Below are 26,793 nucleotides of genomic sequence, written 5' to 3' on the forward strand. Positions count from 1 at the left end.
GAAGAGTAATAACTGAAAGACCCGCACTCCAAAGTAAATTCTTTTGGCAGCCAACAAACAAAAAAAGTCTTAGCCGTGGCCTTGATTAAATCTAGGCTGATCTAAATAATAATCAGACTCTGTCGTCTCGGTGAAGGAAGTGGGAGGTTACATCACTTTAGTAACTGGGAGGGCCCTCATACCATCTTCCTGGCTTGGTGTAGAGATAGTGCCAGTTTACAAGAATAGTGAACATATGACCCAGCCAACTATCGCCAGATTAGTCTCCTTCAAAGTCTCTAAAAATATTTACTTCAGTACTTCTATCCAGATTTGAAGCATGAGCTAAGTCTAATAAGATTTTGTCCCAAAATCAAGTTGGGGTTAGAAAAAACAGGACCAGTCAACCTTATTCAGATTTTTCCTGGTCCTGGAAACGTTTTTCAAAGTGAAAAGAGTACCTCTGTATCTAGTTTCTGTGGATCTGAGATCCACATTCAACATTGTGCCAAGACATTAATTGTGGAAATCCATTCATTGTACGAATATTCCTTAGCTCTCCTGAATATCTTAATTCGACTTTCACAGGATCTTTGCAGTGGTCAGATTGGGGTGGCTCCAGCAAAAGAAGAACACCATTTTTGGTCAATGAAGGTGTCTAGCAGGGCTGCTCCCTAGCACCCCTCGATTGTCACTGTACTTTACTTAAATCAAGTGGTGTCTGAGGTTACTGTCACGGTGATGCCCCAAGGCAATAGGGGACCAAGATCTCCATTATTCGCTGAGGAACCTCTTTACATATCTACTTGATAAGCTTGCAGACTTCTGTAGAGCACAGAGCCTAGCAAACAAGGTCAGAAAAAACACATTAATGATGTTCAGGCTGCATAATGGTGTCAAACATATTTTACTTTGAACAAATCCAGCCTTGAGCAAGTGAATGGATTTAAGTTTTTAGTGGTCAGTTTATCATCATGTGGAAGACCCACATTCTTTGAATGAGGAACCTTCTTGTATAAAGAGGAAGAGGAGGAACCTCACAGTTCACAGTGCAAAACGGAGGAAACTTTATGGCCCTTGCTTTTGAAGTCTACAAGGCATAGTGCCAGAATGCTTCTTTACCTGAACCAGAACTCTGGAGCCATCTGAATACTGGGTTCCTCAGATGATTGTGGAGACTTCCATTTGGTACACCCACAATGGGCATTGTAGGATCTGCTTCTTATGGTTTCCCCCAATGTTTGCTTGATGTGACACTGTTTTTGACTAGTCTGACTGGGATCCTGCTAATGAGGACCCCAGTCTATCTGCTTTCTCCCTAAACTGTTGTGTTAGTACCTAGGTACAATCCCAGATTGGATACTGGGGTACCCTTATCAGTCCCTAGTATATGGTACTCTGGGCATAGGTACCCCAGAGGTCTCCCATGGGCTGCAGCATATATTATGCCACCCATGAGAGACCATTCAAAATGGAACTACAGGCCTACCATTGCAGCCTGTGTAAGTTGGTGCCTGCAACACTTACGAAAGATATAGGTTTAGTATATCTAAGGGTCACTGCACTTAAAACCTATAGGTCACCCCTCACGCAGGCCTTTAAAATCCTGAGGGCACGGTGCTTGGTTCTAAGTGAGATGGTGCCCCTGCATGAGCAGGACACCCCTCCAGCCTACAGAGTCCATTCTCGCGGGTTGTCATTGAAGCAGCCATATACTATATAAAGGGGCATCACGTGACCGCACGATGACCATCTCGAAAATGGCTGCAACGAATCCTATTGTTTTTGGTGTTAAACATGTTGAAATCATACCCCCACCCCGTTACCGGTGTGGGAGGTATGATTCCACCCACTGGGAGAGCCCTCCGTTAGGCTCTCGGTGTTCCCGGTACCCAGCATAAAATGGTTGCTGCTGACCACAGACACATTTCTGCCCTCCTGCCGCTGAGCCAAACTCAAGCAAGGGAAGGCAGAGCAATAGGCATCCTGTCACAGGGAGGTGTGACCACCTCCCAGACAGGATTTAGTGTATTAGGGCTAGTTGGGTGCGCTTGCCAGCGCCTGAAAGCTTGCATGAGGGGCACATTTGGTGCCCCTGTGCATAGTCCAGTTCAAATCAGTCCTGGTAGCTGTTCGCTCCAGCTGTGGCGCGAAACTGAACAAAGGACATGAGAGTAACCTCTTCTGACCCCCCCAACCCCCCGACCCCCGGTCCAGACCCTACCCTGCGCGGGTCCCCTGTATCTTCCCAATCCTTTCCTTAGGGCTTACCTGAGTTTAGGTCCCTAGATTTTTAGTGGACAAGATTCAGAACTGAAACCACTGCACTTCTACCGTCTGGCACTCTGGACTTCGTTTGGGCCTGACTTGGTCTCCTTTTCAGTCTGCTATCTCGTCTGTGCCTATGCACCATACAGGATCCGTGCAGCACCTGTGGCGCATCCAAGACACTTGAAGATAATCTCCCTTGGAGTGAAGGAGTCACTCCCCTGCATTCGCAGGCACTGCAACACAGCTGACCGGTCTGCTGATCCCGAGCTCCTACGGACTCCGAAGGATTCAACAACACAGGAGGTGGGTTTGTTCATCCCTCGAGGCCAGAGCTGCCCTCTCACCCAGTTTGAGGCCAGAATCCCTCGTGAGCGTTGCAATACCTGAACCCTTGTGCACCACGTTATTTTGCAAGTGCAAATGCTTGTTGGCAATTCTGCAGCTAGTGCATTGGGCTCCAAGTAGCCCCAACCTCGTGCAACTTCTCCTGCAAAGATCTTTAATCACATTGCACCGTGTGCTCCATGGCCTGTTTTGTAAAGCTGCACGAGGTCCTCCTGCGACTCCAGTGTCTTCTAGCTGTGTGTCCTGCGGAGGGTCAACTACATCTTCTTTGGGCTCCCCTGATTGCTCCGGGCTTGCCCTAACCCCTGCTTGTGGTGAGTCTCCTGGGCCTTGCTGGTCCTCTTCCTGCAACTTCTTGACTTCCTGCGCAGGTTGCTTTTGCCAAGGCTTATTGGTGCTCCCCCCGGACACCGACCCCTCAGCGCTCGACATCCTTCGTGGGACAACTCCTATCCGGCTCCTGGTCATCCTCATCGTCGCCTGGTCCCCGCAACTGCAGAGTCAAATTCATCGACATCTATCCTGAAGCACCCGGCATCGGTGGGCATTCATCTACCAAGCCCCTGATCACTCTCAAATACCCAGACTCTGTCCCCTCTGCTTTCAGGTACTCTTCATCAAGAATCCACGTTTGGATTCACACGGACGCTTTCTACTCTTCCATCAGTGGCCCTTTCCTGAAGTCCTCCATAGGGTTTGACGGCGGTTTCCGACACCACTTCACACCTATGCACCCAGCTCCCCTGGGATAGGTAACTTGGGTATCAGGGTAGCCGCAGGTGGGGTGGCTCTCCAACCTTCTGTCTTCCACGGGGTTTCCTCAGGGTCCACTTGGAAGGGTCCTTAATCTTTAAAAATCCAACCGCGACAGTTGTACGGAGCCAGCGGCCGTGTTCTCACACTGTATGCGCCCTCCGCGGGGTCCCTATCTACTTACCTTGGGTGGTTACTTGGTTCCCCAGCGATTCTACAACCTCTCGACATTGTCCTGATTGAGTTGTGGTTCTTATACCCCTTTCTTAGTATGTGGTTTGGTCCCCCCTGGGGCCCACGGTGTATTAGTGCTATTTACTGTGATTTCTTTGCTATAGTGTTCTGTGCTTTGTGTTTATCGCCATGTGGGAGATACTGAAACGTACTAGAGAGTATTATATAATAAATACTTATTTTTATAAATACCTTGTGTGGTTCTTTTTCAATTAATCCATACTATAAGATTGCATTCTGGTAAAACAAGCTGCTTTACACTCCTTCAAGACTAAGCCTGAAGGCTGCTCTCCACAGCTACCACTTGGATAGCTTTCTAAGGTTGTCTGAGACCTCTTAAATCACCATAAGGGTTGTCTGGACTGGTGCAAGGTGCCCACTTACATTAGTGGACATCATATACCAGGCCAGTTTCTCACAGGCATGTTCCCATTAAAGTCATTTAATTTCACCTGTGGCAATTTTTTCCTTCAATGAAAAATTGCCTGCATTGAAGATGAGACATACTTTTTAATATTTTGTCCAGCATATATGATGACGTTGTGAAAATAATTGCTCCGAACACTAAGACTCCGGAATCTGGAATCTTATTTTTGACTTGGAATTATGGACATCCTCTACATTAGGTGTAATAATGTTTCCCGGCTACTTGTTTACCCCATGGCGTATTAGACGCAGGCTTAATATATCATGGTGATGGCCATATTTCTTAATTTTTTGCATTATCGTCAAACTCGCTTATATCATTCAGTGCTGCTGGCCATATTAGTTAAAAAAAAATGCCATCTGTTAATTAGTTTTTATTTTTTTTTATTCGTGTATATTGTATAGGTGATACCTGAAATATACTAATCTGACTTGATAGTGTAGCCTTTGCTGCGAGTTCTCTTCAGGTATTCAGTGCTTAACCATGGACCAGAAAGGGCTTCACTTTAACAGCAATGCTGTACACCCTGCTTTCCCATGTAAAAGAGCATACTTTACAAACCTCTACAGCCACTATTTTCGTTTAGCATATTTTTGTACGTTCATCATCCGACTATCCTGAAAAATATTACTGCCTTTCAAAAATACATATTGTTAATAAAATATTTTCCTACCCTATTTTCGGTTTCTTTGTTTAGTGGTGTGAAAAAAATCTAAGCAAATTTAACTCCATTTTAGAATGGACTCTAACAGGTGTAAGTATAAGATGTTTTCATGTTTAATTTGTGACATGTCTGCCTCTACATGCTGTATTTTAATAATTCCTAATGTTTTAATGAATACTTATAGTTTTAGATTCCTCACCGTGTGACTACCCCCAGCCACCAGACTGGAGCTGGAAATTTTTCTCAGCATTGCTCCATCATCCTGAAAAGTGGATTGGCTCTAATCAAAGTCAGACTCAGAGGTGTTGGAGTGCTGCATGGCGACCTCTAGGCAAATTAATTGTATTATCGAAGTCTGATGGAATGCAGGCTGAGGACGTAGGAACAGGAGGCAAGCACAGACCTCAATTTGTTGCGGTAGCTTCAACGGAACTGGGAACTAGAGGTGCATCGGAATCAGCTGCTGAATCTGCTCCTCAACAGGGAACCATGAGCTAGACTTCTGGGTACTTTGACCCGCTTGCAACTTCTCAGGAGGAGAGTGGCCAGGCTAGGATATGGCCCCTTGGACTTCTTGTGTTTCTTCTTTGATTCAGACTTAAGCAAAGACTTTGAATGTTATGAAGATCTATCGCAGGTCCGGCCATGCGAACGGAAATGGGTGCAAGACCCTGATTTCGAGCGGGAGTGACCCGTCATGATCTCCAATGATGTTTTACAATATACAGCTTGGCGTCGTGTTCCGAATCGCGTTTGGATTCATCAGGACACACTCCCTGCATAACTTTGGAGTTGTGGCCCTACTCTAGACACCAGAGGCACACCTTGTGGGGTCTATCACAGACATTTGTTTGTGACAATCCCTACAAATTTTAAAGCCTGTGGTTTTAGAAGGTGACACTTAATTTGCACACTGGAATTTTTTTTTGAAGAAAGGCGGTTCTTCAATTGACAAAGAAAAGAAGGCGCTAGCTCCAGATCGGCGTACTAAGGCTCAGAAAGAAAGAAAGTATTGTCAGTGCACTGGGCTGATGTATTATTTACTCTGCCATAACTTCTGTGGTTGGATGGAGTCAAAGTACAGCTTCACAATGCTACCTGAGCAATGCTGAGAAAAATTTCAAGTTCCAGTTTGGTGCCTTAGGGTATTCTCAGGGTGAAGAATTTGCATTACATAGAGTTTCCACCAGAAAGAGCATTACAAAAGGTAAGTAGTGTGTTAATTAAGAATGCAAAATGTTCCTACATGTATGTAACTAGGATTTTGCAAATTCGTTCTGAGCCTAAACAATGGAACTCATTGTTGACTTATAATAACTCAACAGTGGTGGGGGTATTTTATCCGTTGCCAACTACTGCTTTTCTAATGTCCAGTTCTATCCGTGTTGATACTCTTTTGGAAAAGTATTTATGAGTTGCGAAATGGCAAATAAAATTATCGCTATAGCTTAAGCCATTCTGGTTCCAAACACATTTTTTTCTTTCATTTTGGTCTGTCTCTTTTTTGATATTGAATACAATATTATTTTCCTTTAGATTTCGAATATTGAAGAATTTGCTGTGCCAGAAACGTGTTTGCATTTGCCACCGCTTTCTTGTTGCTTAATGACAATAATAGCCAGATCATCAAACGTCATGAGGTAAATACTATATTTTTCAGTGTCATTTATGTTTGTAAGATGCCAGTATTAGGTGCCTTCAGTAGTGAAGAGATTCACTTACAGCTGCACTATTAGGTTGGCTTTTTTTTTAAAAGCTTAAGTTTGGTAAATGTCGCACCCACTACTCATGCTGAAGACTAATACAGGCAATAGTCAATGAAATAAGTAGAACTGCTGCTTTTGATTGGTTGAGTTGTCAGAAATGTGCATCAAGAATGGTGTTTAGCTTCTGTCCAGTAGCTTTTCTGTAGCTTCCAAAAGTTTTCTTTGTTCAACTCTGTTCTTTGGCATATCCCACCTGTTAACCTGGTACCATTGGCGTGAGTCTTCCTTTCATTTTTTTTTTTACGGATTGCCTCCTCTGTTTTTGACATGTTTTGCTGGTTTAGATGCTTTGAGCACTTTGCCACTGCAATCCAGTGCCACAGTGCAAGTGCTCCCTATGTCTAATTGATGTAATGGATTAGTGACTCCATGATCGGCTTATTTAATTTATTTGTCAGACCCTAGTACAGCACCATGTGTGCCCAGAGCCTGTAAATCAAATGCTGCTGGTGGGCTTGCGGCACTGGTTGTGCCACCCACAGAAGCAGCTTGTAAAGTGTTTTTCAGGCCTGCCATTGCAGAGCCACTGTGCAGCCCACTACTCCCATACTGACTTGGTAAGTGCACCCACTTACTAGTCCCTAAACCTTCCCTTTTCTACATGTTAGCCACCCCTAAGGGAGGCCCAAGGGCAGGTTGCATTGTACGTAAGAGATAGGACATGCCCTGGTGTGTGTGGCATGTCCTGATAGTGAATTACAGCCATTTGCGTTTTTTACTATTGCAAGGCTACCTTCTCCCATAGGCCGGAATGGGCAGTTTGGTTATAACATCTTATAATCCGAACTATCCCAGGGAACATGGTAGAGAAACAAATTTAGTATGCCTGAACTTAGAATGGTAAAATACATCTTTTAGTGAAGGTGATTTTTACATTCTGTGTTTGAAAATATCACTTTTAGAAATTGGGTATTTTCTTGCCTAACCATCCAGCTGCCTCTGCTAGGTTGTGTATTGCATGTCTGGTTTGTGAGTGACAGGAGGGCTTGTGCTCCAGCAGTCTGATGAGTCAGGGCTGGGCTGAATAGGACCATGGCTGCATAGAGAGTGGGGGGCGGAGATTTCCTTTCAGCTACCTGGGCCAGGTCTGCTTTCAACAATGCTGTCTCCACCTTCTGCCAGGAAGCTGAACAGAACTGGTTTTGGCCAGGCACCCTCTGCCTTCAGAGGACAAAGGATTTGCTAGTATAAATATTGGGGCCCAGACCCAAAAACTTTAGATCACTTCTGGGAACAAGACTGACCTTTGCCAAGGAGAAGAACCAGAGAAGCTGAAGGAGTTGAACTGCCCTTGTGCCAGTGTGCTATTTTCTTGGGTTGGCCTGCAGTGGTTTCTTTATTGCCAAGGAAAGGGGAAAGACTTTTATTGCAACTTTCATCATCTTGAAGCAGAATCTCCAAGGGCTTGAACTGTGCTTGCCTCCTGCTGAAGTCTCAGGGATACAAGAATTCACCACCAGCTCTCCCCTGAATTCCCTTGCTGAGGATTTTGTCTGCAGAAGCCTGCATGTTGTTGGGAGCTGGAAGCGCGACGCAACGAGAAGAAGCATGTCACCGCCGCAGCGGTTACCGACGCATCACCAGAGAAGCGTGTCGCCGCCATAGAGGTCGCCGCCGCATCGCCAAAGAAGCGTGTCTCCGTTGCAGCTGCTGGTCGTCGCATCACCAGAGAAGCGTGTCGCCACCGCAAGGGTCGCCGACGCATCACCGGAGAAGCGTGTCGCAGGGCCTGTTGCGGATCAGAAGATACAGAGTTCGCCGTCGGGCGAGCACGCATCGTCTTCACGTTGTTGCATCAAGGGCGCCATCTTGTCTCATCGCATCGTATCGCTTCGAGGCGCCATCTTGTCACATCGTAAGCGGAACGCAGTAAGAGATCGACGCATCACCTACTCTCCGGTAAGGAGCAGACGCATCGCCTACTTTGCGCAAGCACTGAGGAACAGACGCTTCACCTCCCCTGAAGCCAGAAGCCGACGCATCACCCTCCCTGTGACCCTTTTTTGTTTTGCGTTACGCATTTCAGGTACTTTGTGGGAAACGTGTCGCATTTACCATCAACTTGAACTAAGCTATTTCTACCATCTTTAAGCCTATTTTTGATTACAGTATTGTGGATTTTTTTTCGTTTTGGGTCTTGTGTTAAGTCTATATAAAGAATACTTATTTTTATAAAACCTGTGTGGTGTCCATCTGTAGTGTTTTCACTGTATTACTGTATGTGTTCACAAATGCTTTACACACTGCCTCTGAGATAAGCCTTCCTGCTCGTGCCAAGCTACCACAGGGTTGAGCAGGGGTTATTTTAGGAGTGTAGCCCCCTTACCCTGACCAGAAGAAAGGGTCCCTATTTGGACAAAGGTGCAAACTATTGCCAGCTAGAGACCCCTAGTTCTAACACCACCACTATGATTTTTGTATGGAGCATGTTGTACTCTATTTTAAATAGAAACTCTGGATCTGAAAATATTTGAAGGAACAGGATGCGAGAAAATAACAGAAATTATTGCTTTAACTCGTTCCGTGCTCATGACGGAACCACGCCGTCATGAGCCACGGTTGCCGTGTGCTCATGACGGAGTGGTTCCGTCATGCTGCGGCCGTTGGCGGCCGCGCCGCCCACGCGGCGCTAATTCCCCGCCTGTGCGGGCGATTAGCGGCGTGGGCGGAGTCATGACGGAACCACTCCGTCATGAGCACAGCGCCACCTCGCTGCCCCCAAACCCCCCCCCCCCTCCCACCCAGCGCTGCGGCGGAATTTCCGCCGCAGCGAAGGGGTTAAGTTTGCCATTTATTTATTCACAAAACTACCAGCGGCTGACCATAGGTTCTGCACCTCAAACCCCGCAATTTAAATTATATTGTCCTGTGCAATCCTATACCAGCTCTTGCCGCCACTGAGAAACAGTAGGAATGATACACTTAAAAATGGAAGGTGCACCAGAATTGAATTCACGATCACAAGTTAGTCCATCATCTTCTTTTATTAAAGAAGAATAATTCCATATGATTTAAAATCAGCCAACGCGTTTTGTTCCTGTCACAGAGGAACTTCATCAGGGTTTCATATATTGAATAGCATGTACAGACAGTAATTCAGAGAACCGTAGGGTCGTCACCAGGATTTGTAAGCTACCCCAGCTATTTGCTGCTCACAGCAACTGGCCCCCACTGGTTCTCACCCCCACTTTGAGCGGGAGAATCAGCAGGAAAGCCAAGTTAGGAGGAGAGGTGTGCCCACCTTTGCCAACCCCACCCCTCAAGTGGGGGAGGCGAGGTGAAGCACAATTCTCGGTCCCCACCATCTTGCAGATGGGAGGACCCAGCCAACCAGAGAGAGGCTTATGCTCCCCCTCCCACTGGAGGGTGCCATAATAGGGGGTGTATCCACCCCAAGGAAGGCACGCAATTGGTTCACACCTGTACCTACCTGTAACTCCCCTAACTCTAGTACTTACGGGCAACCCCTATCCTTGCCTTATCATACAAGAAGAGAGAAGAAGGACCAAAGAAGCCGTGCTAAAAGAAGAGGAGGAGGACACCAACTGACTTGGCTCAGCCCTACCGGGCTGTCCCAACCTCGAACCTGCTCCAGCGAAATTCTGGTGTGTCCAGCAGCCCCCAAGAACCCGGAGGACCTGCCCTGCCTTCCCAAATCAAAATGTTGTCTCCCGTGAGCACGAGATTTGCTCACCAACAGACTCTTGCTCCAGCCAAATCCGCGAGACTGCACAACTCTGCACCCAAAGCACACGGCCCGAGTTCGAGTGGCCCAACACCATGAGGAGGTCTCCTCGGCGATCCTGACCTGGGATCTGGTGATCCCTGACCTGCCTCATATCGCCAACCGACGCCTGCAGCCCCTTTCTGGAGGATCCCCCGACCAGGGCCGATAAGAAAAACCAGACACCAAAAGACACCCCTGCACCCGACGTCCCACGGCCTTGGGTGGCTCAACTGACGGTGTCTCAGCATCCCCAGGCATCCCAACTTACCTCTCCAACCGCTGGTCGCCTCCAGAATATCTTCGTCCCGAGCCTGCAGTGTGTATTGCAACCGGAGATTCCCCATTGAAATCAACAGGGCACCCAACATCAAACAGCACCCTGCACCCGGCCGCCCCTGTGCCACTGTGGGTGCACCTAGTGTGCAAAATTGGATCCCCCTTTGCCCTGGGCCTAACACCAGGAGCTTTGCTCCAACAACCTTGTGGCCTGCTCATGAGCGGTCACCAACCAGAGGCCCCCAATCCTCTGTTGGATAACATTGGGCCACAGCACTCCGCATCTAGTGCTGCTGAGGGTGCCTTGAAAGTGCATCCTTGACCCTGGGGGAACCCTGGTTCTAACCCCAGAATACCAACTCCAAAGTATTTACTGTGAAACCGATAACACTGATCCTATAGGACTGCATTGACTGTTCTCTGTGAAAAGTCTTCTAAGTGAGGAGTTGGTTTGTATGAAACCTTGAAAAACTGCAAATGTATAAAAACTGAATTACTTACCTTTTCTTTAGGAAATGCCCAGTGTGATATCTAGGCGTATCACACTGAGTAGAAAAGTTACTTAAAAAGTAATCTGAATAGTAATGTACAAGGTCGTCTCAAAAGTAACTATAAAGTAATTTTGACTTACCTTTAAATAAACCAATTGCATTCAACTGCATCTGAAATGTATTTCAACTGCAATATACCTGCAAAGTATGATTTCACTTACCTGCACTAGGCCTGGCTTGGTTCTAAAAATAAAATAACATTTTTACATAAACAAATTGGTCTGAGTTTAGTCTTTGAGTGTGTGACATAATTTCTTGCCTGAGTGTGTACAATAAATGCTTAACACTACCCTCTGATAAAGCCTTACTGCTTACCCACACTATACCACAGAAAGAGAGTAAGGTATTATCTACTTTTACCTCTGCCTACTGTTTGGGTTCCACTGGACTCTGTGCACACTATACCTTCCTTTCATATTGTATATACAGAGCCAGCTTCCTACACCGGTGACAGTTGACTGTTCTTAATTCATACAGAGAAGCCAAATTAATAGTTTTGCCTAGTAGTGTTGAAGCATAAAATGGACCCTTACATATTTTGTATTTTTTGTCTTCCCAACTCTCGTACCACAGAAGTGTTTTTAATGTCAAGAGGTTCTCTGGGATTTGTAATGATCATGAGTAAAGTAAATCAGACTTTGAGGCAAGATGGATGAGCTCTAGTGATAAAGTGAATCTGAAACTGCATCAGTGAGGCTAATGATGTCTACCATCTTGCAGCATTGCTCTAGCCTCACTTAGCTGTCGATTTCACAATCTTTACATTCTGTCATCCTGTTTATAATTCATCCTTCGTTGTTTGACTCCGGACCTCCAGTAGATTACACCAACAATGCTTTCTCAACTTACAGAGCTTAGTTATGAAGACCTTCCATTTTTCTGCTTCTTTGACTGTATAGCTGTTTCAATCCTTTTGATTTTCTGATATAGGTGTGCATGGATTGCCGGTGATTGATCTGAAAAGGCCTTTCACCTTCTTTCTTAGATTGCTTTTTCAGCAAGGTCCTCCTCTCTAGCCCTGTCCCCCATTTCTTTTTAGAGCAGCCTAGATGCAAAATAAAGTTGTCTTTTTTTTCTCTGCCACGGCAGTCTATTAAGGTAAGACACTTTATGTGAGAAATTGGGTTGTTGGTTGAGGGTAGTGTAAGCCCTCCTCAAACAACAGCCACAATCCTTGTCGGGGTGAACCACAAAAGTCAATAAATTAACTTGTGCCTTGCCCTCTGGTAGCTTGGCACAAAAGAAGCCAGGCTTAACCTCGAGGCAACGTGTAAAGTATTTATGCAACACACAAATAGTAATAGTGAAAACACAATGCAAGAAACATTCCACACTAATTTAGAAAAATAGAGTGAAATTGAATACATTATTTGACACCAAAACGAAGAAAAAAAATCCAATCAGTGGAACCGGAGATGTGCAGTTTCAAGGATTTACTGTTAGTATAGCACCTAAAAGCACAAAGCACCACTCACTGTTATCTGGATGTGTGAGACTGGGTGCATATTACAAGTACAGTCCGATCGAGGTGCAGCACGGGCCGGATACAGAAACCAGGTTTGTCCGACTGAAAAAGTTACCATTTAAAGTCAAGTGTAAAGAGTTCCATTTGCAGTTAAGAAGGTAGTGAGGGGCAGGGATAGCGTTGCAAACGGTCGTTGCTGTACCGTAAAGAGCAGCCTGCATGTCACGGATGGTCGTCGCTTACGTGCGAACACCCTGTCGGGCGTCATTGACGGTAGTTGCTAGAACTTCGCGTCTGCTGTAACCACAGCTGTTGATGCTGTAGCTTGAAGTGTAGGTCCCGCGTTGCCGGTCGTCGCTATAGCATGAAGAGTCCAGTTCACCGGAGATTTGCGTTGGTGGTCAGCAATGGGCAGAAAGATCTTGTTGCAATCAAGCCCATTCACGGTTGCGAAGAGCCCAAAGCTTCAGGATTGCTACAGGCCCAAGAGTAATATTTAATTTACCAGCCCTGGGTACCTGTAGTACCATTTTACTAAGGACATATATGTACATTAAATATGCTAATTGGGTATATGCCAATTGTATCAATTTTTAAGTAGAGAGCACAAGCCATTTGACACTGGTTAGCATAAGTAAAGTGCACAGGTTCCTAAAAGCCACCAAAACAGGTTCAGAAAACAGAAGGGGCGAGGGCAAAATGTTTGGGGTGGCATTGCAGAGGGGATCAGGTCCAACACTTTCAAAAATGTCATTGGCTTTATAGGCAAAGGAAATTCACCAGCCAGAAGTGTATGTTGATGAGGAGGCAGTTCTAAGCAGTAACTGAATCTCATCTCTGTGTATATCCTGCTCCAGTCTTTCCCAAAGGAACGGGGATTGAGACACTTGTGAGTGACAAGTAATTTGGTGTAAGTGCAAGAGTGCTGTGCAAGATGCTTCACCCCTTTCTCCAGGGCGTCCTTTGGCCCATCCATCTCTCTCAAAATCATCCAACGGTCTTGTTCATAGCTACTGCTTAACTGTGGGCCAAGGTGCTCTAAAATGTCTCCAGGATACATCCTGGTCACATGTTTCTGGCAGTTCAGTGCTTACACTCCTGTCTCATGATGAGGGAATCACAGTTGGACCCAACGACCATCATTTGGACTTACAAGGCCTCCATGGAGCCGAAGACCAAGGTTTAAATGACTAGATAGCCACCTCTTTTTCTGTTGCATGATTTTGGGTCACCTGTATTTGGCGAAAAAGTAAAGAGTTTGAGGAGGGGCGTGGCTAACCGCCTGTCATGGCGGTCGCAGAGCAGTAGAGCTCCGGACCCTCCGGGGGGGAATCTAATCATCCTTTGCCGTACCGCAGACTTTTGTGGCCGGGAGACAAGCATCTGGGAGCCCCGCAGCCCTCAGCACGGCTGAGTGCGTTTGGCTGCTCGACTAACGGCACTCCGATGCGGATATTGCCAGGGGCCTGTCGGTTGTTAGACCCGAGCGGAGACCGGGACCTTGAGTGACAAGGGCGCCCCAGCGCGGGACGAGCGCCTGGGCGCGCTCCCGCCCGGGACCTGCACTTGGTGTGGGATTTTGGGTCCCTTCCTCGCCCATCCGGCGGCACCCTGCAAGATCCACACCCACCTCCGAAAAATGAGTGCGGGCCTGATCCCCCTACTGGACAGTGGCTATGGGGCGGACGGCCTGGCGGGGGAGCGGCCTAGGGCTCCGCATCGGGCCGGGAGCGTCATCACCCAGGAGCGAGCCTGTCGTGACCTAGCGCGGTGAGTGGGCCTCCGGAGGCGCCTGCGCTGACTCACGCGCTCGGGCCCCAGATCTGAGGCCTGCTGGGACCCGGGAGCCGTTAATCCTGCGAAGAGGAGGTTGGCGCGGGCCTACTCGGGCTGCGCCTGGAAAGCGGCCAAGACCTGCAGCAGAACACGGGCGCTGCAACGTGGGTCTGAAGCGGAGACGGCGGTGGTGGGGTACGTTGACCTGGCTCCTGCGCCATGTAGTTTCCTGGTACGGCTGCACAGCGGAGGAATGCTGGAGGCTCACAGCGGAAAGACACACAGCCCATGGACCGGACTGGCCCCCGGAGGAGGTGCGACTGGGAAGGCACAGAGAAGCGACAGGGCAACCTGTCAATGATCAGTACAGTTCCAGGTATAGTGCCACGGTACCGCGTAGGACCCCTGCGGACTGCCATTGAGCCTCGTGGTGAGGCTCAAAGCGAGGTGAACCGGAGTGTAAAACCCCGACCCCTTTTCTTCTGTCTGTGGACTGCCTGGACCTAGAGGGTTGCCGGATTGACATGGGGCCCCGGGGGGGCTGGGGAGGGGTGGCTGCAGGCGGATACCAAGACGTCTTCTCCCAGTACAACCCACGGTGTAGAGCTGGCTGACGGGGGACCCTGGGCGCCCCTGCCGCTGTCCTTTACCGGAGTACAACAACGATGGACGCATTCCCCTACGGTGGACCGAGCATATTACACACGTACTGAGGCGTCACACATAGCGAACACCATACAGGGGGGCCCTGTGGTGCCATATCACCTAACAACTTTCGGACACCACTGTCCATGAACGCTGGTTCTACCTGCTCTGCCTGGACATACACAGCGGGATACGGCCCCCCCTGACTCCCAGGCCCAGCGGCGATACTCATCCAGGGTGCGCTGAAACGCAATTAGGCTGCGCCATAACACTACTGGAGACACTACCGGAGTCCCCGTGGACCCGACCATAGAGACGGCTTAGTACGAAGACTGGTTGCAAGGTTGCGTCATGGGCAGGATTCGGGCGAAGACGCTGGAAGGACAACAAGGCCCTGACCACTCTTCCACCATGACGGGCCACACTAATAGGCCCTCCTCGTCAGGGGCAACATCGACTGGACATACAGAAGAGCCACCGGATAAACTGGACCTCATTCTCAAGGAGATCCGAGACTCTAGAACAGCGCTGGAACTACAAATGGGTACGCTCGCCACGGGGCTCACGCTGCTGAAGGCAGACCATAATAAACTGGCGGACACGGTCAAAGACCACGGCTAATCTATCACTGACGTTGCCCCCAGAGTAGTGGAACACTCATCCACATTGCAACAACTACAAAAGCAGGTGACTACGCTCCTGGATCGGGTGGAGGATGCGGAGGGCAAAAACCGACACAATAATGTCCGTGTCATTGGACTGCCGGAACGCTGTGAAGGGAATAGGGCGGCAGACTTCATGGAGACATGGTTCAGAGATCATGTGGCATCTGAAGGACTTTCCCCGTACTTCTGTGTGGAACGGGCTCATCGAATTCCGACGGGACAACCCAGGACCGGTGCGCCGCCCCGCCCTCTGATTGGGGAAAACACTTAATTATAGAGACCGCGACGTCCTACTACAGAAAGCTAGAGGAAAGGTACTAATCCAGTATGAAAACTACCGTATATCCTTGTATCCCGACTACACAGTGTTGGTAGAGAGACAAAGATCATCCTACCAGGCTGTGAAGAAAAAACTACAGAAAGCACAACTCAAATACGCACGTTTATATCCTGCCCGGATGAAGGTTATACATGACCAGAAAACCCACTTTTTTGAAAGCCCAGCAGATGTCGAGGAATGGTTGGAAGTAATGTGCATCGGTTCTAGCCAAAGCAGCAACCCGGGTATCTCCTTGCAGGATTCAGACGCACTCCTGAAAAGGACCTCTCGCCGAACTCAGTACCCCGACCAGAGTAAAGGAGGCGCCGGCCCATCACGAGAACAACAGCGACAAGACCAGGAGGGAGCGATTGCGGTTGCTGGTGCCTTCCGTGAAGACTCGCACAAAATCTCTACTGACTCAGAGGACAGTACAACTCAATCGGATTCTGAACACAGTGCAATTCTCTTCCCCACGATCACACCAAGGGCAGCCGATGATATGACCGACAACTGAATATAGGGGACGAGTCAATGACACCAGAGTCGGAGGCTGTGGGACTTGCCCTTGCTACTGGCGTGTGCTCTGCGCCTGAGATATTATTGTATCCTGTAATGCTTTATGTGTATGCTGATGAACTCTGAGGTTCAATCTTGGGGTAGGTGGAGCTACAGCCTTATGTCCTATTGATATAACTGTTGCACTCTGATACATCTGGGATATGCGCTATCTGAGGAGGGGCTTCGTGGTACTCCCCATTATGATTGATCATGCCAATAACAATGTCCCCACCACATCTGCATGCACTCCCCCCCCCCCCCCCCCCCCCCACCCCCACTTCCCAACCCCCCCCCCCCCCCCGGGCCGCTAGGGTATCAGGTATGGGGTTGGCTTCCTCCCTGCTAGCGTACGCACCGTTATTTGTTTCGTACTATTGGTACTACACTGTTGGGCCCAGCGCAGTTTAGGCGCTGTGCCAAGTTTTGTTAAGGTTATGGGAAAGGGGTCTCCTGGTCAGGTCTGCTCTACTGGCTCCACGAGTATGGGAGCTCCACAGTATATATGAAACATGGCAGGGAACACTAACACAACAGGGTCGTTTAACTTAATCACATGGAATGTACGGGGACTAGGTGCAATCCAGAAAAGGCCCCGTATTCATGCATTCTGCCTTCGACACAAGACACAGGTGGCGTTCCTTCAGGAGTCCCACCTAACCGAATCTGAAACACAAAAGATGCTGAAAAAATGGAGGGGACATATTTATTCCACCAATTACTCCGCCTTTGCTAGGGGAGCGACTATTTGGATACGCCACGGGGTACCCTTTCTTGAACTGGAGCGCCGGGTAGATGACATGGGCCGACACATCCTGGTGAAGGGCACCCTTGATGGCTCCCCGGTGGTCCTCGGCAGCATTTATGCCCCTAACTTCGACCAGGACCGTTTCTTGGGTACGTTGGGTGCAGTCCTAGCAGACTGGGACGGTATACCCTGGATACTGGGTGGGGATTGGAATGCGGTACTGGACACGGAGCTCGACAGGTCAAACCCCCCCCCCCCCCGCCCCCGCCCTACATGGCACGAACGCTAGCAAACTAGCGGAGCAATTCACAACATGGGCAAGTGGGTGGACACTTTCTGACGTGTGGCGCAGCCTTTACCCAACACACAAGGAATATTCCTTTTACTCCCCGGTACACAGTCTCCACACCAGAATCGACAGGTTCCTCTGTTCGAGATCCATCATAGTGAAGGCCCACCACTCCACATATCTAGCAAAGACCTTCTCTGATCATAGCCCCCTCGAGCTCACACTCCGTTGGGGCATGGTGCCTACCCCAGTCCCCACATGGAAGCTACATCCACACCTACTTGAAGATGCCCCATTCCGTACGACTCTATCTAACACTATCACCAATTACTTGGCTGAAAACTGGAACACAGCCTCCTCTAATTTGATCGAGCGTGATGCGCTGAAAGTGGTGGTGAGGGGGGCGATGATTGGACAGTTAGTGGGATCTAGACAAGAGACACACCAAAGGCTGCAAGACATTGAACACAGGCTACACGCACTGGAGAGGGAGGCAGTGTCAGACCCTGACAAACAGGAGGCATTGCAATCCGCACACATAGAGCATGTGGAAACACTGGAGACACTACGGACAATAGACTACAGGGCATTTCTCCAACGAAAACACACCGAAGCAGGTAGATCAGGTGCACTACTTGCCCACATTGTTAGAGACAGACCAGACCCGCCAATCATAACTAGAATCCGAACCCTAGCAGGATATATAGTCTACACACAAGAAGAAATAAATGCGGCCTTCCATGACCACCTTGCAGCACTCTATGCACCCCCTGCTCCGGTAGAAAGCTCCTCAATCACTGAGTTTCTACAAGACCTCCCCTTCCCAGTGCTATATGATGAGGTGCAGAAAGAGATAGATGGTCCTATAACTCAACAAGAGATCCAGGCTGCAATCAAGGGTCTAAACCGTAATAAGACACTTTGGATGGATGGGCTCCCTGTAGAATTTTACCAGACCTACTCTGAATCTTTGGTTCCCGCGCTGGAGGCCGTATTCAAGACTGCTTTTGAGATTGGCCACCTGCCAGATTCCACCATGCAGGCATTGGTCACGTCCATACCAAACCAGGGCGAGACGGGTTAGAGATGTCTAACTACATAGCCCTCTCTATGTTATCTACAGAATATAAAATTCTAAGCAAGGCCCTTGCTAATCGCATACAACCCTGTCTTACTACGCTTATCCACAGGGACCAGTGCGGTTTCCGCAGCACCTCTGAACACCAGACGGCTATATTATGTAATGAAGGTCACCCCACGTGCTTACCAATAGGCAGGGTGTATGGCACTGGACCTCAAACAGGCATTCGACTCCCTCTCCTGGGACTTCATGAGACGGTTTGAATTTCCGGACACATAACTTAAATGGGTCCGCTTATTATATACGTCCCCTACGGCCAGAGCTCGCACAGGTCGCTACATTTCAGACCAATATAATATCTACAGAGGCACGAGGCAGGGATGCCCTCTATCCCCCCTGCTATTTGTCCTTGCACTAGAGCCCGCGGACCGGCTTGGCATTCCTATCGATGGAGTGTGCCACCTAATATCCATCTATGCAGATGACATACTCCTATACTTACGAGACCTGACCACTGATAAGGCCCCTCTCCCTGATATATTTGCCACCTTTGAGCGACTGTCGGGCCTGGCCATAAACCCTGAGAAATCGGCGAGCTATTTCTTCCAAGATGTACCACATCTAACCCGCCTGCAGTTCGGCACCTATACCCTACCGGTAACTCCTACCACCTTTAAGTACCTAGTTATCCAGGTCTATAGAACACAGGAGGATCAAATAGAGGGCAATATACAGCGGGCAATAACGGGGCTCCGTGATAGTGTAGGGTTCTGGTCCTCTCTACCTTTATCGGTGATGGGACGGATCGCGATCTCAAAAATGGTGATGCTGCCTCGCCTATTATACTACTTTGTGAATCTACCCGTGATCCTCCCGCAGTCCATTTTTAACACATTGAACACTATACTGGTGAGTCTTATCTGGGGTGCCGGCCGCAGACTAAGTCTTCGGAAGCTCCAACTGGAAACACACAATGGCGACCTGGGAGTCCCTGACTACTACTCAAGCCAGCTCCAGTGGCTCTCATACTGGACCGCAGGAAGGAATTTGCAGGAGATTGGGTTCACGCTGCAGCGGCTAGATCGAGGGGAGCAGCATTCCTGGCTGTTGCCGAGGGCTAAGATTCCCCCAGACTGTCCTCCCCTAATGAAGACTGCCCTATTATGCTGGAGAAAGGCCCTATCTTGTACATCTACGGTGATCCCTTGCGCCGCGAACATTCCCATCCTAGGTATCCCTACACCGCACGGCAGACTCACGAAGACCAGAATACGGGACTGGACAGACAATGGGGTTGAAGAAGTGGGGGAGTTCTTTGGGGATGGCACCATGCTGGATCACGACTCCTTCATGCAGGCCACGGCAGCACCCTCACGCTTATATCTCTTACACGCTACTGTGACGCATTACATCAGAACCACATGGGCCCCACAGAGGACTGAACCCCCACAACATGATTTGGTACACCTATTCTACTATATGGGTCCCGGGGGGCATTTAGTATGCTGGCTATACACTGGAGTCAGGGCACATGCAGCAATTACACTTACCTCCCTTAGGGCGCACTGGGTGGAGGACTCTAGAGTTGAGATCATGGATAAAGCATGGAAGAGTATGCTGGAGCACCCCAAAAAAGTATCGCGTAATGCGAAACTCAAATTTATTCAGACGATGATCCTTCATAGGTCATACCTCACCCCGAAAAAGATACATCGCATGTTTCCAGACTCCCCCCACTGTAGGGGAGACGAGGCGGACTTTATCCATATGCTGTGGTCTTGCCCCTGCATACGGGGTTACTGGGGGAGAGTTCGCCACTCATTGACGGTAGTAACGCAACTTCCGGTTCCGGATGAGGCCCTGAACTGCCTGGTGGGCCTTCGTAGGCGCTCAGGGGTGCAAAAGGTGCGGTTAAAGTTCTTGGACCTAGCACTCATCTTAGCGATCAGAGTTCTCACTATGAGGTGGAAGTCCCCCAGATGCCCGGCAGTCACTGTTTGGCAAACTGACATGCTTCAGTGGGGACGGGCGAAGGGTGCAGCTCTTCACAGAGAAGTAGAGAGATGGCTAAGGAAGCAGCCCTTCTCACTGGAGTGGGAGGCTATGATAATTGAACTGGAAACACTTGACCTGTCCCCTACATAAGCTATCCCGACCCAGCAATACGCAAGGATGCCTTATGGCCTTTCGGAATCAGGCCCTGGGACCCGAGAAACGATGTTCTTGCCATGAAAATTAAATCCCCTAGGAGAATAACGCACATAGACCACTTACGATTACCGTGTCAGTTGAAGTAAGAACGACCAGGAGTGGGGTAGGGATGGCTGGGAGGGGGGGGACAAGGAGTTTGCATAAGTTCCTATCAGTTGAATGTTCATTTACACAACTTTGTAAAGACGCTAATGATAGACCGTTTACACTATTTGCTAGGTAGCATTCTTACCACAGAATGCGACCCTTGCCCCTTTTTCTCGTGTTTATAGCATACAGGACAATGGAAACAGAACTTCTGTGTGAGCATATATATTGTAATTGATGTACTAAGGGAAAAGAACAAAACAGACTGTATCGAGTGACTCTTGCTTATTCTATGCATCTGGTATATTGCGGTAATCAATAAAGTGTTTATAAAAAAAAAAAGTAAAGAGTTTGAACACGAGATGGGGCTCGATGGAAAAACTCAACAATCTTGTGCCCCGACTAGCCCGACCCCAGAAATGTAAGTTTAAATGCATGTTAAGCCAATGTTTATGGGCACCTAAAGATGTGAATTGACTGAACTTCTGTGATATTGAGCCAAACCTTGGCATATTGTTTGACCTCTTATCGAGAGACTCAAAATGTTAACTGTAGCCTTTTACCCATGAGCAGTCATATATCAGTTGCAGTGCTCTGTTTGACTTTGCTCAAACAGAAATACTTTAAAGTTAACTAAACCATGGGATTTATGAATACCTCTATTTAAAACTTTACTATTAGCCTCACCTTTCACCCTGGAAAATGTTTTTTTTTTTAGTGATTACATTTTTTTCTTACGTCCACCATTCTTACAACCATGAGAAGCACTGTTTTGTGTATAAAAACGTGAACGGGAAGGGTTCAGTACCGTACTTACTCAATCTAAAATGATTTGACCATTTCTCCTCTTTTAAAAGCTATAGCATCTGAACTAGGCTTACGGGCTATAGTATGTTGTTGGAGCCTGGAACTTTTTCGTCTGAGACTGGTTTATTCAGGCATATAGCGCAAAGGTAGATATCATATCATGACTTACACATTTAGCCATGCATAGGCCCACGGCCGTACATTACTTGGGCTCATCTAGCTGAAAGTCTTGCAGTGTTTTTCTTTTCAAGAACTTTATTTTTATCGTGTGATTTTTGTTTTTTATTTTTGTTTTTCCTTTTTAATTTCTGAAGGGCAATTGTTCCATTATGCTCCAACCTTGTCTGCAAAGTACCTCCTTCCAGATGTACTCCGATCTTCTTAACAGTAAGGGGCTATTCCATGTCTAATTTGACTGAGATCTGCGAATAGTCCAAAACATGTTCCAGATGTCTCAAAGTGTCCTGGTTTGGTGGCTCAGTGGACTAATGCGTCCACTGTATGGGTCTGTCCCATGTTCAAATCCCGGCGAGTCCACTCAGCCTTTCATCCGTCTGAGGTCAATAAAAGGAGTACCATTGAGTTGGGCAGCCTTAAAACCCTTGGGTGATACATGTGCTTTACAGATACACTTGTTACGTTACGTTTATGTTTACACCTTCACAGCACCTAACTGGCCATCAAGAACCACTGCTATCTGGCAGGGGTAGTAAAGATCTTTTTCTCAGGACTTGTAGGCAACACCTACTGCTTTATTTTGCGACTCATGTGGTCTCCCAAGTGCGTGCAATTCTAAGCTTTAATGAGAAGTACACTTCTAACCCAAATTCATGAACATGTGAGCGCCCACGCCATGCAACCACGAGGGGGCAAGGTTTTCTTGTTGGGTCACAGTTGATAATTATGAGCAAATTTTACTCAGGCTAATGCACTTGAAGTTATGGCCATAACTAAAGGTTAACAACCCAGTTGTGACCTATTGGTGTAGCAGACCGCCGCCTCATGACAGGTGTTGAATGGATACGCCCACCTCCATCGCCTCCTTTTCAATTACCTTGTGCGTCCCACTTTAGCTGTAACCCACTTCCCCTGGAGGTATCTTCTCCTCACAATCAAACTCTAGTCCCTATGCAGATGTCTAGATACTGCTTCTCCATATTCCTTCTCCAGCTTAACTACTAGCTCTGTTTCATTAGCATACACCTGAAACTCGAAATTGATGGTGCATGATGATCCCAGCCGCTAGACACATGTATGCATTGAAAACCAATCAGGACGCAAGGGGGCTTCTGGAAATCCCTTCCCCTAGGTTGACCTCCAGTAACAACTGTTCCCGGTCTTGGATCTCCCAGTCCTATATTCCTTCTCCCAAGTGGTTGTGGTTCAGTTGACGGACCCCTTATTGGATGGTGCCCAACAGGTTGAACAGTACCAGTATCAGTGGTCTTACTTTGTACTTTTCCTTAAACAGTGTTTCTCAGTCGCACCAAAGTGCTGTAACTGACTCTAAGCCATGTGCTTCACTTAAGCCTGTGAAGTATGTATGAGTCTGTACCAAATATAAACACCAGACTTCTGGCCATTTGGAATTGAAAGTAACTTGGCTGAATTAAAAAATAATGCAAAATTATTTTTTTTTTCTTATTTTATAAGTCAAAGAAAAGGTTTTTGTCATGTACAATTAAGACATGCAGCCAGTGATTCTCTTTTTAACCTCATAGGCACAGGATCATCCTTTGAACGCTGTTAAAATGAATACTAATAAGTTGGCTAAAACCAAACATTTGTCATTTGCAGTCTAGTTGTTTGAAGGGGGCGAATATGCCCTTTATGGATACTTAAGTCGTGTTACTTTGTCCATTAGGTATTGTTAAGCTAGACATCCTGTAAAGAGTGGAAGCAGTAATGTTCCATGTGAGGCATGCATATAGCTGAATATAATTTTAATGTGATGAAAAGATCTTATTTAATCAAAATTTTTCTTACAGGTCCTTCTTAACTGAGCTGGCGGACTGTATAGTTTCTGAAGAAGTAGAAGGAATTATAAGCCTTACAGCAGCCTTGTACATTGTGCTTGCAGTAAACAAAGGTCAGTTTTAATATCATATTATCTGCTTGTAGAAGTTTTTTGTGTGTGCATTCCTCTTTAAGACAAAACAGTAATTGTGTATTTGGTTTGCTTTGCATCTAGGTAAAATCAAGGATGCCTCCAGCAAAAATATTGCCACAACCATTTTTAGAAAGATGAAAAAATATGAGGAAATTACATTGGAAGACACGGGTAACCTTGAAAGGTATAAAAATATATGTAATTAATTGCAGTAACTTGTTTTACTTCATGGTGACAATCACGACATGATCACTACGTAGGACATGAAGGTATACAGCCCAAAATGGCAAGATTATCTAGTGCTAAACGGCATGTTTTGATTATTAAGCAACTAGAATTTGGTCTAAAGTATTGTAACCTAACGTTTTGGGCCCATACGCTGGGCCAAAGATTGTTTTCTGAAATGAGTGAAAATGAATGCATCTTGTGAAATTTGAAATGGTATCCACATTTTCTGCTAAACAGATGCCGTCGTAAATTACAGTTGAAATTAAAATCAGGGGTGTACCAGCAAACCACAAGAATAAATGACAGCTTTTCAGATCTGGTGCACACAAACTTTAACGATCTTTCTTCCATGCATCTTAAGTGCTGATGCGGACTGGCCTCACTTAGAATTGTAATCATTCATGCACGTGCAGTTATCCAAGTAGAAGAGAGATTACCCTAGTGAGTGACTTAAAACTTTTTGTATTGAGTGATTACCCACCAATAATGTGTGTAGCGATGCGGCCAAACTTGGCAGTTGTTGGGTAAACTGTGCCCAGGAGTGCAGCTGGGAAGAGAAGTGCCCAATTTCCAGCAATAGGGAGTTGGACATGATGCCTCAATACATAAGAGCTGAAGGTAGCTGCCGCTGTGAACTGAAGCTTGCTGAGCTCAGGTAAAGGGGAGCGACCACCAGCCATTGTTGTTCCTTTGCATTTTGCTACTGTAGTAATAGGTGAAAGTGAATCAGGTGACTGAGTGTAGGCTTGCACTTGGGACCGTTTGGCTGTTGCTCTTATCCAGGGAAAAGACGAGAGACACTGAGTGTCTCCTGGTGTGCGTTGAAAACCTGGTGGAAGAAGTGAACTCTGCAAAAAGTTAATCAAAAAAAGAGCTGAAACCCCAAACCAAGAAAGCGCTAGAAGGCTTAATAGCAGAGCATGTTTTAATAGACCCTTGGCGTGACGCTAATCCCTCTAAGATGGAATTTACTTGTTATTCCCACAAATACAATACAGCATCTAGAATTGATTTTTTTTAATAACTAAATCTTTGGGGTATAAGAGTACACAAATTATGACAAACCCTTTTCCAGATCATTCCCTAATAAAAGTAGAGATCAAAATTGACGAAAAGGTGAGATCAAGATCCAAGTGGCAGATGGATCGACTTCTCTTACAGGATAGTCAGTGGGTGAATAATACGGAGGAATGGATAAAGGAATTTTTTAACAGAAATGAGTACACGGCAGACATATTCTCTGTATGGGGGGGGTTTAAGGCTGCTCTAAGGGGCCAAATAATAGCCTACTCGGCCGCCCAAACAAAACAGAGGAGAGAAAAAATTAATAAACTCCAACAGAATGTCGAAAAGGCAACAAAGGCAGTAAATAATCGGACTGCAATGTTAGAGGAGGATAAAAGATATCTAATTAAAGCTAAATATGAATTGAAAGAATTTTTTATTATAGAAGAGATAGGTAGCTCCAGAGCTTACCAGCAACGAGTGTATGAAGAAAACCAGTTGATTGGTAAAATGCTTGCTGGCGCTACTAAGACTAAGGAAGAGTCAGCAATGATCACCGAAATCATGGACCCCAGAAATAATGGCCTGTTGACTGAAAAAGGAGAGATTGCGCAAACATTCTTGGAACACTACACTAAACTATACGCAACTGAATATCAGGTTGGAGTAGATCAGATCGATCAATTTTATGAGCAAGTCGAGATACCCAGTCTTACAAGAGAAATGGCAAACCAGCTTCAAATGGATATATCCAAAGATGAAATAGAAAAGGCCATAGGACTAATTCCAGGGGCAAAAGCCTGCGGAGCGGACGGGCTCCCGATTGAGCTATATAAAACTTTTAAGAAGATATTAACTCCCTTTTTAAAAAAATTATTTACTTCTATCAAACACGGTGGTAAGGTTCCCAGAACTTTCACGGAGTCTATTTTGATCAGTTTTGTTAAAAAGGGGAAGAATGAAAAAGATTTTAATTCGTATAGACCAATCAGCCTCTTGAACGCAGACTTTAAAATATTAATGAAAATCTGGGCCCTGCGCTTTACACCCTTAGCCCAAGTTTTAATTCATCCAGATCAGACTGGGTTTATCTCAGGTAGAATGTCAACAAATACCCGGTTTTTAATTCAGACTTTAGACTTTGCTTCTGTAAATAAACTACCCATTTTTATCACAATGGTCGATGCCGAAAAAGCTTTCGACCTAGTGAATTGGGAAGCTCTCTTTATCGGCTTATCCAAGTTTGGGTTTCCTAGCCAAATTATTAAAATGCTAAAGAATATATATCAAGGAGCTCATGCCAAACTAATTATAAATGGTGAATCAATTGGAGAAGTAGAAATAAAATGAGGGACAAGGCAGGGCTGCCCCCTTTCACCTATCTTGTTTACATTCTTTATTGAACCATTGGCTTGTAGAATAAGGGATAATCTCTTAATTAGAGCTCCCATTGATGGGATGCCAAAAATGAAATTATTTGCAGACGACATAATCTTGTACCTATATCCGGATGAAATGAACTGGAGCGAGGTATTAGCGGAGTTTAGAAGATTTGAACAATTTGGGGGATACAAAATAAATCAAAATAAAACAGAAATGTTAATATTAAATAATGACTATAATTTTTTACCCCCGAATTTAAGACCCCAGGCGATGAAAACAGACCCAATAAGGTATCTGGGTATTTATGTCTCCAGCCAAGTTGATCTACTTTTTAGCTTGAATTACTTGACAATGAAATGTAAGATTAAAAGTTTATTGGATAAGTGGTCTATACTACCATTGACTTTGATAGGCCGGGTTGGG

General features: G+C 46.6%; 1 protein-coding gene across 3 annotated transcripts in view; it reads left to right on the plus strand.

Moving 5' to 3' along the window:
- NCAPG2 (non-SMC condensin II complex subunit G2) overlaps positions 1-26,793 on the plus strand; it is a 403,487-nt gene that overhangs the window by 352,290 nt on the left and 24,404 nt on the right. For all 3 annotated transcript variants that reach the window (XM_085631953.1, XM_085631952.1, XM_085631954.1), the window contains exons 25-27: positions 6,210-6,313; positions 23,633-23,733; positions 23,836-23,938. In XM_085631953.1, the coding sequence (XP_085488079.1) occupies positions 6,210-6,313; positions 23,633-23,733; positions 23,836-23,938 (308 nt within the window). The remainder of the gene's footprint in view (positions 1-6,209; positions 6,314-23,632; positions 23,734-23,835; positions 23,939-26,793) is intronic.

Source organism: Triturus cristatus, chromosome 10 (assembly GCF_964204655.1).
Source record: "Triturus cristatus chromosome 10, aTriCri1.1, whole genome shotgun sequence".
In the NCBI taxonomy this organism is placed as follows: Eukaryota; Metazoa; Chordata; class Amphibia; order Caudata; family Salamandridae; genus Triturus; species Triturus cristatus.